General features: G+C 36.2%; 1 protein-coding gene and 1 long non-coding RNA gene across 2 annotated transcripts; both read right to left on the bottom strand.

The window, feature by feature from the left end:
- Nucleotides 1-1,610: 1,610 nt before the first annotated feature.
- Nucleotides 1,611-8,412, bottom strand: LOC309491903 (protein insensitive-like). Its single transcript, XM_082190926.1, has 4 exons — nt 8,366-8,412; nt 8,035-8,159; nt 7,447-7,651; nt 1,611-1,751 (listed from the first exon to the last, which is right to left on the bottom strand). The coding sequence occupies exons 1-4, from the start codon at nt 8,394-8,396 to the stop codon at nt 1,654-1,656; spliced, it is 459 nt and encodes a 152-aa protein (XP_082047052.1). The 5' UTR covers nt 8,397-8,412; the 3' UTR covers nt 1,611-1,653.
- Nucleotides 8,413-11,549: 3,137 nt separating this feature from the next.
- Nucleotides 11,550-13,084, bottom strand: LOC309491902. The gene is made up of 3 exons (XR_014203363.1): nt 12,574-13,084; nt 12,319-12,461; nt 11,550-11,820 (listed from the first exon to the last, which is right to left on the bottom strand). It is a non-coding gene; the product is annotated as an uncharacterized lncRNA (long non-coding RNA).
- Between the last annotated feature and the right edge of the window lie 1,392 nt (nt 13,085-14,476).

The following is a 14,476-nucleotide window of genomic DNA, read 5'->3' as shown; positions in this document are numbered from 1 at the left end:
TTAACATTTATGGAGTAGTCACACTGTTATTATTAAATGTTTATGAAATAATAAATCACCATTAGTAACATCAGTCAATCTGTTCACTTTACAGACAGGGCATGAAGAGACTGGACCACAGACTGGACCCAAGCATGAAGAGACTGGACCACAGACTGGACCACAGTGCTAGTTTGGCACCCCCACACTACTTATATTTAAGGGTTAGTTCACCCAAAAATGTATATTCTGTCAGTAATTATACACCCTCATGTTGTTCCAACCCCTTAAAGGAACACTCCACCCATTTGCATTAAGCTTTGCAATGTTAGAAACCCATTCATACTATTGAATGGTCGTGCAACATTTTCTCATTTTCCCCTGAGAAGAGAGAAATCTGTATTTACCTCTTTACACTTCCTCCTACAATGACGCAAAAATCGTCATTTTGCGTCATTGTAGGAGAAAGTGTAAGAGGGGGGGATTTCTGTTAAGACTACAAGCATTACCCTGGTGAAAAAAAAATATGTTAAGTATACTTGAAGCCAGACTAATTATTAGTATACTTCAAGTGTGTTAATGATTAGTTAACTTAAAGTGTGCTATTTTGAAACAACTAATTTTGTACTAAGTATATTTTAGTAGTAATTAAGTTGTAGTAAAGCATAACTTTAAATGTATTTAGTGTACTTTTGTGTACTAAATTGGAACAACTTTAAGTATATTTAGTATACTTTAAGTATATGCCTGTGTAGGGACTAGTTACATACTTGATTAGTGAATTAAAGTGTACTTTATTTGTGTTACAAGTACATTACAAATTAATTACAAGTGTCTTCGAAACATACAAGAAATATACCGTAAATGTATTAAAAATATATACTAAGTATACTTGCAGCCACACTAATTATAAGTATACTTCAAGTGTGTTAAGGATTAGTTAACTTTAAGTATGCTATTTTGAAACAACTAATTTTGTACTGAGTATATTTTAGTTGTATTTAAATTGTAGTAAAGCATAACTTTAAGTGTATTTAGTGTACTTTTGTGTGCTAAATTGGAACAACTTCAAGTATACTTAGTATACTTTAAGTATATGCCTGTGTAGGGACTAGTTACATACTTGATTAGTGATAATAAAGTGTACTTTATCTGTGTTACAAGTACATTACAAAATCATTACGAGTAATATACAAGTCTATTATTTTTGAGTAAAAATGATATTCTCCGTAATACCTTTGGCTTAATCCAAATACTACAAATAGCACACTTTGTCTTCAATAACAAATGCACATTAATAAACAAATATTACTTAGCTATACTTTGTACAATATACTTTAAACATTACATCGTCACAATGCAGTATTTTAAAAATCTTACCAGAATACTGAAGACTGAATTTCTTGGGGGATTTATTATTTTTTTTACACAATACTGAATGCACTTGTTTTCAAGGCCCTTAGTACAATAAATAACATAACTTTAATAACAGAGACACATGGTATTGACAACACAAACAGTGTTTATTTAAATCTCGTACACGGTTTTATTATTTTAAAACATAATAAAATGTACCAACCATTTTTTTAAATTAAAAGAACACTGAAGAAAAAAAAAGAGAAAAAAAAAAAAACATTTTGGAACAGCGGCCACACACAAACTACACATTGTTATTTACTTTTTCTTGCTGAAATGCTCGTTGTTACACTTGCGCCTGATGGCCGCTCGCACATCAGACACACTTGTGTGTGGAAACTCTGCAAGAACAGCATCTGTTAAAGTGAACGAGGTAAGGTCAGAGGGCATGTTCATACAACTTTTTTTCCCACTACTTCAGTCTGTTAAAATCCTGTATTAAACAAGTATTACTAAATAAAAAGTACACGAGGATTAGCAGTGAGGAATTTTATCAGTATGTCATGTCAATAATGCTTTCAGTATATACGGTAGTCACACATACTGTATGCAACAAAAGCGAGTACATACATGTAAGATCATTTTGATGAACCAATGTCGTTTTAAAATCCCAATAATACATTTTGCAGTCTAGCTTTTTTTATTTGATGAATGAACAAAAAATTGCAGTGTACCTCTCATTAAAAAAAATGGCAATAACAGTTGTGTTTTTTATTATTGTTAAGGAAAACTCAATTTCATTATGAATTTGACAGATTGCTGTAGTGCCTCAGTTCATGTGGCATGTGAACCAAATCATCTCTTCCTCTTTACTACTAGGTTCATTCTGAAACGCAACAGAAAATTAACTGTAACTTGTCTTAACAAAGCTTTAAGTCTCTATTTTTAAAATACGTAAATCATATCAAAACCAAATATTCTCTGTTTAAGTAATCCGTATGAAAGCAACGAGAGGTACAGTTTTTCAAACGCATGCTCATTATCTCTAATGTCACCAGACCCACATGCGCACAAGCGATTCACATGCTAATCGTCCACGTGAAGGAACCCAAAACTTGTAAACTCCCTCATCAGTTTAAAACAAAGCATGAAGAGAGAAGAGAAACTTCATCATTCCTCTGCTTTTCATCGAGTTTGGAAGACAGGCTATGAGTTTACCTTGGATTTACCTCAGACGAAGAAGAATGCGGTTTGAAAATACGATTTTGAAGGTAAGAAATGTATTCTCACATATATTAGCTAGAGTGTTATTGGTGCATAAACTGTACATTGTACTAGTTGAACTGGTGCCAGACTGAACTTTATGAAATCGATGGAAAATTTTTAAAATATGAACAATAGACAGGCAGGCAACCTTTCAATGATAAATAAATATACATGTATGATACAAGGATGTTTTTATGTTCGATAATAATTAAACAGCATGATATAAAATTAGGTTGATATGAGTGTTTATTCTAACATGATGAATTTTATAATGTTTAGACCAGTGTTTACTGTTAAATACTGTGTTTGTGGATATCTGCTCAAACGTAGATATGTATAATGTGGTAACAATAATGTTTCATAGTTTGGAGCGGTCGGTCGGTCCCTTCAGTACATGTTCTCTGCACATGCTGTGCGTTTCAAAAGCAAAACGCATCACACATTAGGCTTCATGTTTTTACTCCAATCTCATTTTGTAACATCATAACGAATGAAAACATTTGAAGTAACATAATAATCCATATATGTTTCTCTAGTGCAGTGTACTGAAGTGTTCCTTTTTATTGATTTATCGCTATAGGCTGCCTGTATTTATGTAAAATTAATATTATTATTTTATGCAGCCGTATAAGCAGTGGTTAAATTGGGCCGGGGCTCTCCGGGGCTCAGCCCCGGCACATAAGCCTGCTCGTTTGCAGTCAGTTTCTTATTGGAAATTATGTCACATAAAATTTGATGAAAGTGATGCTTTTGAAAACATATTTCTGATTATAAATGAAAGATTTTGAAATGGCATGTCTATTTAGTCTCGGCGGAGCTGAGATGAGAACAATCGTGACACGGCCGTAGTCTTGTTCAGCTGCTTAATCTCGTTGTCAGTCGACCATGATCGCTCACCGCTCGCGCATGCCATGCGCATCTATAGGCTACTTCTCAAAACTCCGACACGGATAAATGTACGCAGCAATAATGAATGTTCCTGGGAGATCCGTTGTTGCACGGGATGTGGAAGCGCGCAAAAGTTCCAGAACCTTCTAACGTTACTGCCTTGAAAAAAAAAAAAAAAAACAATGAAAAAAAAAAAAAAAAACACGAGCTGCTGGCCGCGCTGCAGCAGCAGATCAATTTAGTCAAGTTCAGCACAATGTTGGTTGTATAAACAGTGCCCTGCATTGAAAGACAAGGTAATGAAAATATATTTGGCACATTGTATGGGTCACTATATCATAACAAGGTAATACAATGTGTAATCAAGCGTTTTATATTTAATATGAGGAAAATAGGCTACACATGACATGCCGTAGACGTGACACAAAAAATCTTTAACTTTTAGGTGGCGAAATATTTTTTTTGTAATTCTGTGAATTACACTGCAAACCACAGTAACTACCCTCCGGATGAAGAAGGGTTGGCTCTCCACAGAACATAACATATTCATTTTATTTTATTTTTCATGTTCGCATATGAGGAAAAAACAATGTTACAGACGTGAGCGCTGAAAGCGGCACTAAAAGACTGTTTAAAACTTTCACTGAGACCTCAAACAGAAAGCACAAAGCCTTTCTTTAAAATTAATTTCGTTTTGTATTAATTGTATCTTAATTTTAATCAATGTTTCATATATTTCATTTAAATATAGGCTAGTATATAGACAATAGATAATCACGACACGGACGCGCCGGCGAGTGAACTGGACTCAAGGGAGCCTACTTGCCTGACAGACCTGATAAATATATCTATATAGAAAGCTTGGAAGGTCTTCTTTTAAACATGACAATTCAAAACGAAAGAAAACATGTGCAATGTGCATTTCTCTCTGGCGCGTTCACTACTGCGAAGATTGCGAGGATAGCATCGTCAACTTCATCTATGCAGGGCACTGACACAGAAAACACTTGTTTATTAATAAACAATTAAAATGTCTCCTTGCTATATTTTACATATTCATAATCATTACTTTTGCCGGTTCTTTCTGACAGCTTTTAGGTGCTTTATTGGCAGCGCCACCCTTACATGAACGCGTCACCACAGCATCAGCACCGAAAACAGGAAATTTTTTTCAATCCCTGTTTTGGCAGGGGGAAAAACTGATCAGAAAATGTAACGAAACGTTGTAGAAATCTAGTGGAGTAGAAAGTATAATAATTACTGCAAAATGTAACGAAGTAAAAGTCAAAAGTATGCACTATTGATTCTACTTAGGCCTACAGAAACGAAGTAAGCTATTTGTACTTCATTTCATTCCACCACTGCTGATTAACAGTAATGTAAATGCTAAATGTCCTAATACCTGTTGATACTACAACAATGCAAATATGCTCTTAACCTTGCAGTTTTTCACAGATTATGTAAGACTCAATTTATCCATTTCTTTTGCACAAAACTCTCCAGAAAATGCCATTTAATAGTTTATTTTTCAAAAAAATAAAGGGTTTTATTTCAAATTTCAGGGTTTAAATTGGGATTTATTATGTGGGGGGGCTCTCCCTAGGGGGCCCCCCCGGACCCCCCTAGGGAGAGCCCCCCCACATAATAAATCCCAATTTAAACCCTGCGTTAGGGATGGGGCCGATCCGATCCAGTATCGGTATCGGGACCGATACCAGCGTAATTCACGTATCGGATTTTCCCGATCCAACCTGCGGAGATATCCGATATCCTTGAGTCATGTCTGCGCTTTAACGTTGTCTGCTGAAATGACTCCAAAAATTATTCCCGCCGCCTAGTCTGCTAGCTGGCTGCAAACTGCGGAATGGATTTCCTGAACGGAGGCGCGGCTCAATGAGACACAGAGTTATGAGACACGCCACCGCTCAGGAAATCCATTCCGCAGTTTGCGGCCGCTGTGTGGAAATTCTTCACACTGGAAACACCGCAGAGCAAGACAGCAAAATGCAATGTTTGCAAAGCCGTAATTCAGAGCTCGTTGAAGCTCCCTCGCGTCGTACAACACAACGAATGCAATCAAACATTTAAAAAAGCACCACGTTACTGTGCGTTCACACCAAACGCGAATAGCGCGTCAAATTCGCGTCTGCCGCGTCTAGTTGGACGCTTGAATATTTTGAATCCATTCGCGCGCCCAGAGCGAAATTGACGCTCGTAAAAAGCAAAAGTTTGAAGCGAAATTGACGCGCGTCTGAGGCGAAATCCGCTTGTCTGTTTGCACATGGCTGATGTTGATCGAGCATTCATCGAGAGAGTTACAGCATCGGAGCGAGGATCACCCTTTAGATAGTGTGTGTGTGTGTGTGTGTGTAAGATGTTTACACTTGCACTTTTCTTATATTTCAAGACTCAAGTATTTGACATTTTGGGAATGTAATAAATATTGACATGACCTACAGTTGCATATTTGTTTTCAGAATGGGATTTTTCCTGTTAACAGGATTTACTGTTTTTTTTACTTCATTTTCTGACCTTATACTTACCATACATGCATAAATATGTAGGCCTACATATCATACTTGCCTGTTGAGAGGAGTTTATTTCAGCATCATATAAAATAAACAATAATGATAATAATAATATTAAAGCAAACACAGCTCTGGTATCGGAATAGTATCGGTATCGGCCGATATCCAAATTCAGGTATCGGGATCGGATCGGAAGTGAAAAAATGTGGATCGGTGCATCCCTACCCTGCGTATAAGTATATGCCTACAAGGCACAACAAACCGGGTTTTTTCTTTTTTTTTTTTTTTATGGCAATTTTAATCAGAAAAATTAAATTAGATCTAAAATAATTTTCTTCCCCAAATCTGGCAGGTTTCTCTTGATATCAGCATGTTCACATTTGTCTTTTGTTACTTTCGTTTTTTTTTACAGGGACCAGATGGCACTGATGAGCCCTGCTGACTAAAACATTCACACAAATTTTTGTGTTTTTAACCTGAAGCAAATACCTTGGAAATGATAACTAAGATGTGTGACTGTTCACGTCTCTCTGTTTTTTTGTATCTTAGGACTATGTTGTGTTGTAAATAAATCCATTCTGTTAGGGTGCTTTCACACTGGCAGTTTAATTCGGAACGGGGCACGGTTCGCATGAAAAATCGCTAATGTGAACGCTGTCATGCGGCCCTGGGTGCGTACTGGGGTACCGAACCCGAGACTAACTGGAGGAGGTGGTCTGAGTTTGGTTGCTCCTGAACCGTGCCGCGGCTCGCGTGAATGTGAAAGCAACACAGACTCGGGTGCACACTTGTTCAGGAAGTAAAGTGACCTGCGCATGCGTTTTAGCTGATTATTAAGTATTTAGTTAAATAAAACACATGTAAGGGATGATAATGTTGATGATTTACCTTGGATACGAGCGAGAGTGAGCCTACAGTGTATTCGCGCATATCGCGTAGAATCAGGGCACCAAAATAATGGAAATCCACTGTCTCCTCAAAAGAGTCAGTTTGCAAGCAGCAGAAGGCCACCTTATGTGCAAACTCAGAAGGTCTGAAAAAGGTGACACATTTCTCCAACTCGCGTGATGTACTGAGTGGGCAGGAAGATTTTCACATAGTTTTGAAGCAAAATGTGTAGACTACATGATAATAACGTGACCAATAAGTCAGTATGGGTTTTATGGCCTTATTTTAGTGACTACAATTATTTATTTTTTTCAACAACGTAATTTTCTCAAAACTACAAACTTTTACATACATGCTGCTGAGATATTATTGTAGCAGAGTTTGTGGTGAATACAGTGTAATCAGACTTTATCCATGGAAATATTAAAAGTAACAAAAATAAGCACAAATGTCAGAGCATGTCAGAACACCTCCAGGGCCCAGAAAACACCAGAGGGTTAACTCAAGAAAAACAGAGGGTTAACTCAAGAAAATTACAAACCTGTTATGGCCTGCACTTTGGCAACATCAAGCTGACTTTTTTGGGAGTCCACTTTCCCAGATTTCCCTGTCAGGGTGGACTCGGCAAGGATTTCCCTAGTGAAAACCAGAACAGCCAGCTCCTGGGCAAAAATGGTCATACGAGATCTGTTCAGCCGCTGAAAGGCCCTCTTTGGGACTATCACTGCAGTTCCAGCCAAGGGGTGCTGTATAGAGAGATGTGTAGGGAGAGAGAAAGAGAGTCCACTGACAAATTAATACATAGTTGGGACATCCATCTCTGAGGAATAAATATTATTCCAATGTGAAAATATGCTTAAATCAAGCTTGGTTTTGAAATGTTTTTATCATGTTTTTTTAACCTTGCCAGTTTAAACTTTCAGTCAACTATAAGCCATTCAAATTCAATTAAATGGGAAAGGGACTCGGTAGGGAATTCGGTACTTGTTTGCTGTTCCGACAGATAAATCACTTTAAGATTGATCCATTTTACCATAAAGTTACATGGTGGAAATTCAACATTCTAAACACCCATGAATTCATGATGGCTGTTAAGTGATAGACACATTAGCCCTTAATTGTAACATACCATATCAATTTCATTGACCACTGTATTAGATGACATTGCCGATGAGGGGGTTCCGTCAGGTGAGCAAATCAATGACCGGACACACTGCACACACTCCTTCATTAATTTAACCATTTCCGGGAGCTCTACGTGAAAATAAGGGGGAAAGTTAAGTTAGTGTTGTTTGACTAGAAAGGACTCTGCATCTGTAGAACATGACAGATGGATGAAATGTAAAAGCTAGCCAGTATTACAGAGATAATGTTACTAAAGTTAAGCAAAGGGAAATCATGCCCATTGTGGGACTTTGCAATGTAATGTCAACCCCTCCAATGCCAACCTGAATACCTACCACGAAGGGATGCCATGATTTCTTCATCCATTTGGGGCAGCGTTTTCTGTCCAGTGTTAGCATCCTTTATCTGCTTACAAACAAGCAAACTGAAACTTTTGATTACAGTAACATTATACCACATTTACATGTTTGTTACAATACAAATAATAATAATAATCATCATGGGAAAGTAACAGAAAAGTAACAATTAATGATGTTCAAATTTAATTCTGCATTGAAACAGCGGCAGGCCTTAACGCTAAGGACTTTAGCTACTGCATTTAACTTAAAATACTCTGTAATTTTTTATCATACAGATCAGAGTAATGTAAAGGGTCTACTTTTATTTTCTGTAAACTCACTATAACAACAAATTGTTGAGCTTTTGTAAACAAAAAAAGAAAGAAAAGAAAACAATCAGGATGCGCCGTCCCGTTCTCAGTGAGCTGAAACTCAGCGTACACTTGCCTTACAGACATGAGAAATAGATATATAGAAAGCTTGTAATGTCTACTTTTAAATGAAGCAATTCAAATGGAAAATAAATATTCTCAGATTATGTAATTCGTAGGGCTGGACCCGTATTTTCGGATATTCAAATATTTGTTCGGTGGGTTGGTATTCGATTTTAAAATTGAACATTCAAATATTCGTTTTTTATTTTTATTTTTTTTGCACACCTGGCATCCCCCTCAAAACGGTTCTCATTCGTACTTGAATATGTTTTACACTATAAAATCTGGCAAAATACAATACAATTTTTTTTAATTATCTTGTATAGCCTAGCCATTTTTAATAGGCTGGACAGTTGAAGGAACCCAACCTCATTATACTTAATAAATATATTTGCTTCTTCTTAGCCTACTAAAGTGTTCCTCAAACTGGAGTATTCTCTGGCTAGAGCAGAACAGCAGAGTTTGTATGGACAGAAGTGCATGCCTGAGCTTGTATTTTGGGTTAAGCTATTAGAGGGTTAGAATAATAGAAACAAAATGTATTAGCCTTTTTACCCGTTATTATCAATCTAAATTAACCTACTGCGAAATATAGGAGCTTTTGAGATTTTACGTCATGTCATTTAATCTGTTTGTGATGCTGATTATGCTACCATGTTCTTTATTTATTACAGTTCGTTCATTTATGTTTCGTTTTTCCTACATTTTTTCTCAACTACTGGCGGTGGCGCGGTGGTTGTTTTGAAAAATTATTTTTTATAATAATAATAGGCTAAACAAGGCTCAAACATCCATTTTGTAACAGACATACTGTTTATTTGAGCAATTTTGTCAAAGAAACAACACACTAAAGCCTGTAAAGCATTGAAATACATATTAGGGATGGGAATTTCAAGCGTTTTTCGAATAATAATCAAATAATACCCAGCGATCTTCGAATATTATTTTTGCTTGAAATTCACACAGTGCAACTACCTAATTGAGGTTTTCTTGAAACTTAATGTTTAAATTGGCAAATCTAAAAAACACACATAAATGATTAAATGTGTGCTATTATTAGTTCCATATTCAAATATTTGTTTGGAAAGTGCACTTACTGAATTTGGACCTAATAATAGCACACATTTAATCATTTATGTGTATTTTTTACTGCAGCCAAAAACAGAAAACATTAACAATAAATTATTAAAATGTTTAGACAGTCTCCTTCTGTTTTTTCATGACACATTCATAATCATTACATTTGCTGGTACACTGTAACAAGCTTTATGCGTGCGTTTGAGCTCTGATTATGCTATGTAATAGGCTATATAGACAATTAAAGGCTTGTTATTAAGATTTATGTATTATTAATATTAACGCGCAATATTAGTCGACTAATTGCTTAAATGAACGACTACTAATTGACTGCAAAAGTCTTTAGTCGAGGGCAGCCCTACAAGGAAAACCAAACCCCATCAGGTGACAGAAATGGAGAAATAACCTTTGGAGAAAGTCAACTTGCCTTTGTTTCAGTTGAGGGTAAACCACACTCTTCATCCGAGTCATTGGCCTGAAACTTTGAAAAAACGAAAAGAGATCAGTGAAAATCTGGGGTAAAATCTTTGCGTGACCGGGGAGCTGCCGCTCAACCTGTCACTCAACCCGTCACCGCTAGAGGCAGCTAACGATGACTGGTCGAGTAGCAGGCGCATATAACGGTGCTTGGTCGAGTGGCAGGCGCATAAAACGGTGGCTGGTCGAGTGACAGCTGCCTCTAGCGGTGACGGGTTGAGTGACAGGTCCCCCTGTCACGCAAAGATTTTACCCCCTCCCGAAAATCAATAGAGAAAGAATTTTAAACCATTTAAACCTTACCATTTCAGGACTCCCTATGTTTGTAGCATCATCAGAACTGGTGTGATGATCTGGACAGAGATGGCTCGCTATGTTTGTGGCCTCATCAGATCTAGTATGATTATCAGAAGTGAATGCCAGGGGTCTGGCAGCCTGCTTAATCGTTGCTTGCTTTACATGGACAAAAATGTTAATAAGTGGTGGGTGAGGAGAGACTCCTGATATGATTGTAAAGCTTTGGGTGTAGAATAGTACATATTAAAAGTGATATGCTATAGAGCTGGTAAGTCCCGCCCCTTCCGCTAACCCCACTGGACCTCTAGGTTGAAAAATCGTCAATGCAAGTGAATGAGAGAAAATAATCATTTTCTGGTCCCGTTTGAATTTTGCCATGAATGTGAACATATGTTGTCTGTGAATTTTTTATATAATTTCTCGTGTAAAGAATGCTACAATTTAGCGGGTAGAATTTTGATACGGTTAGACTTTGTGTGAGAGCACTTTGTGGACTACAACTCTTCTCTGCTTTCGACGCGTTTCTACGCGTTTGAGCTGAAGAAAGAACAGCCTATTTTGTTTGAATGGTGACATTTGGGTACAAAACACACAGGCTTCTCGATCTGTCTCCATAGATTATCGCACGATTATCGATATGATTTGTGGAGGTAAAATGTGTTATGGGGTGACGTCACATAGGCGACATGTAGTCTTTCTCGTTATGTCTTTTCCACAACTGCTAGCCAAAGAATCATACCATATACTGTCAAACTCGTTACATAAAAAATTATATAAAAAATTCACAGACAACATATGTTCACATTAATGGCACAATTCAAACGGGACCAGAAAATAATTATTTTCTCTCATTCACTTGCATTGACGATTTTTCAACCTAGAGGTCCACTTGGGGTTTTACGGATGGGCGGGACTTACCAGCTCTATAGAAATGCTTCATTGTTTCTAAGTAAATGTCCCCTAGTTCTGTTTATAAAGCATATCAAAATGTAGCCAAATCCTCAAGAAAACAGCATGCATTACTTTAAGACATTGTGGAAAATCATCATCAGAGCTAGTGTGTTGATCTTGTGTGGCTAGGGCCAGGGCCCTGTTCTGAGAAAGGGAGTTCTTCAGGTTTTGTAATATCTGGTCTCTGGCTGCCTCTTTGATATTGGTTTGCTTTCCCTGAAAAAAGTAAGTGAGAAATAAATCAAACAGTTGTTAACATCTTCACAATGTCACATTCATGATGACATACTGAAATTTGATGCAGTATGTCTGATTTAAAAAATAGTTTTGGCAGCCTTCACAAAAAATATTTTTGCTTCCATTACAATACTCCAATTTGAGTAAAAAATAGAAAGAAACAAAGTACTAACTTGACTACTTTATAAATAAATTTTATATTAAAAAATCTTTCATTTTACTTCAAATTAGCACATTTGTGGACTAAAACACCTGAGGTAGAGAGTTAAGGGACCCTAATGACAAGTGTACAGATTGCATAGAGAGGCTAATATTTAATGTATGGACTCAACTTAGAATAGCATGTGGCAAATTAGTAAATTACTGTCATTATAAAATATTTATTATAATATCCAACTGAATCTTTGACCTTTCTAAAGATGTATAGTTTGTTAATATAGCCTACAATTAGCCTAATAATTATGCACATCCACTCACCAGCCTGGCTTTTTTAGCCTTCACCACGTTGTTGGTGTCCAACCTTTTCTTTTTAATGCGAACACCCCTGTTTTCGTCCTTGTTCCATATATCGCTTCCCAAAAGGAATAAATTTTTCTTTGAGACGAGATCTTTGAAAGAATCTAATATAAGAGTAAAGAAGTTTAGCCTACAACAGCTACACATAAAGTGACTCAATAACGCAATTAAATAGTTGAAAGTGTTTAAATAAAAACAGGCTTAACGTCAACTTACCTCCAAATAGCAGGACTTTAGCAGGCACCGTTTTCTCTGGTTCTTTACGTGTAGGACATTTTATTTCAAGCCAATCGTCGTCTCCATCAAGGTCAGGTTTTGATGTAATTTGACTTAGCTGGTCTACATTGGATAGAAGAATAGATGTGCTCTCCACTTTTAACGATTTGTCAAACAAGTAATAAATTGCGAATTGAAACGCCATCGTGTCTTCCTAACGTCTCCTGCTATGAAAAACCTCACGTTAGCGCGGGAGCTTCAGGCGAAATGAGTAGGTTACACTCTGCAGCTCTGATTGGCTGAATTCAACACTACGAGACATGATTGGTCAAATACCGTGGCGCCAATTTTTCTCAAATTCAAACCCATATACCGGTAATACAGATATAACATTTTAATTTTGGTGTACCCTGAAATAATCATGGCATCAAAACGCAAGTATAAGACACATTTGAATTCCGTTGGGACTCCACCAGATATGTCAAGAACCTCAAAACACAGAAAACTTCAACAGAATCAGGTAAACAAAAAACATTATATTACAGTATTACCAATCGTAATGATTAAGGGTATCCTTGTGAGACCCAGACATTTTTTTTAACATAGTATTTTTGTCATCATTGTTAGCATAAGAAACAAATGTAAAGATGTTGATGTTTTTTAGATTTTTTTATTCATATGTATAGCTATGTTTACTTTAGTGTACTTAAGACATGGCTTTTTTATCACCAATCAATATTTATGCTTCAGGATATATATTTTTTAACAAAGTCTGTATAAGCTACTTTTAATTGTCATGTTAAAGGAATGAATTGATATAGGCTACCATTTGACTTTATGCAATATGTGGGTAAAATGGCCATAAATGGGGTTTCCCATCTAAAACAATGGATCTATATGCTATATCTAATTTGCATAAATGTGTACATGTACTGTATATTAACACGTGATAAAAAAATAAGTTGAATAATGTGAGTAATATTTGGCAAAATTTTCATAATAATATTTAATATTTCATATGAATATTGCTATATAATTTCTTTCCCTATTCACTTGCTGTGACATTCCTGGGTCCCAGGAGGATATTATTATTTATTACTTTTTTATAACTATTTTACTATTTATAACTTTTGTGTAAAAAAATAAATAAAATAAACTTTTGCCCAGACAAAATATGCATGGAGATAAAATGTTTATTCAAACTCATTTGAGCAGTTTTAACTGAAATAAACTTGCACTGACATATCTTAAAATGTGTCATAGCCATTGTTTTGTCTCAAGATGCACACTATTAATGTTTTTTTTTTTCTAGGGCATGTTTAAAATTGTTACTTAAATGCCTTAATTTAACTAAGGACTAGTCCTAGCTTAGTCTAAGCTATGTTTAACAGAGTCTAAGTTACTTAATTTTGTTGGCACTGTATCCACAGAAACAGACGAAATTGTACAAGAGATTTCTTCATGGATCTCCAATTACCCGAACAACTCTGTTTAGAAGAAAAGGTTATAAAAAGGTACGTAAATGAAAAAAACAAATGAATGAGCCTTGCACACCTCTGTGCCCCGGACTGTGTTGGTGGGCTGTTTATACAATGATATTTTGATTGAATTACATTTGGCCTATATCTAAATACTGCTGTTTGGTTTTTGCACTTGTTTTGTGAAGCTGCACTTACCTTTTGTGTACATTTGTTTCAGATTCTTTTTACAAATCCTAATGAAGAGAAGAGCAATCTTGAACGCAAAAAAGATAATGAACAAGAGGACAAACAGGAAGATGATGGAAATGTTCAAGAGTACAGAGAAGAAGATAATGGAAATGGAAATGAGGAAAGTAAGGAGGACGGTGAAAGTGTAAATGAAGAAGAAGAGGAAGAAAATGGAAGTGTAAATGAGGAAGAAG

The sequence above is a fragment of the Leuciscus leuciscus genome (assembly GCF_965113295.1).
Source record: "Leuciscus leuciscus genome assembly, contig: HAP1_SCAFFOLD_691, whole genome shotgun sequence".
In the NCBI taxonomy this organism is placed as follows: Eukaryota; Metazoa; Chordata; class Actinopteri; order Cypriniformes; family Leuciscidae; genus Leuciscus; species Leuciscus leuciscus.
Note: the sequence above shows the minus strand (reverse complement) of the source record. Positions and strands in the feature narration are given on the sequence as shown.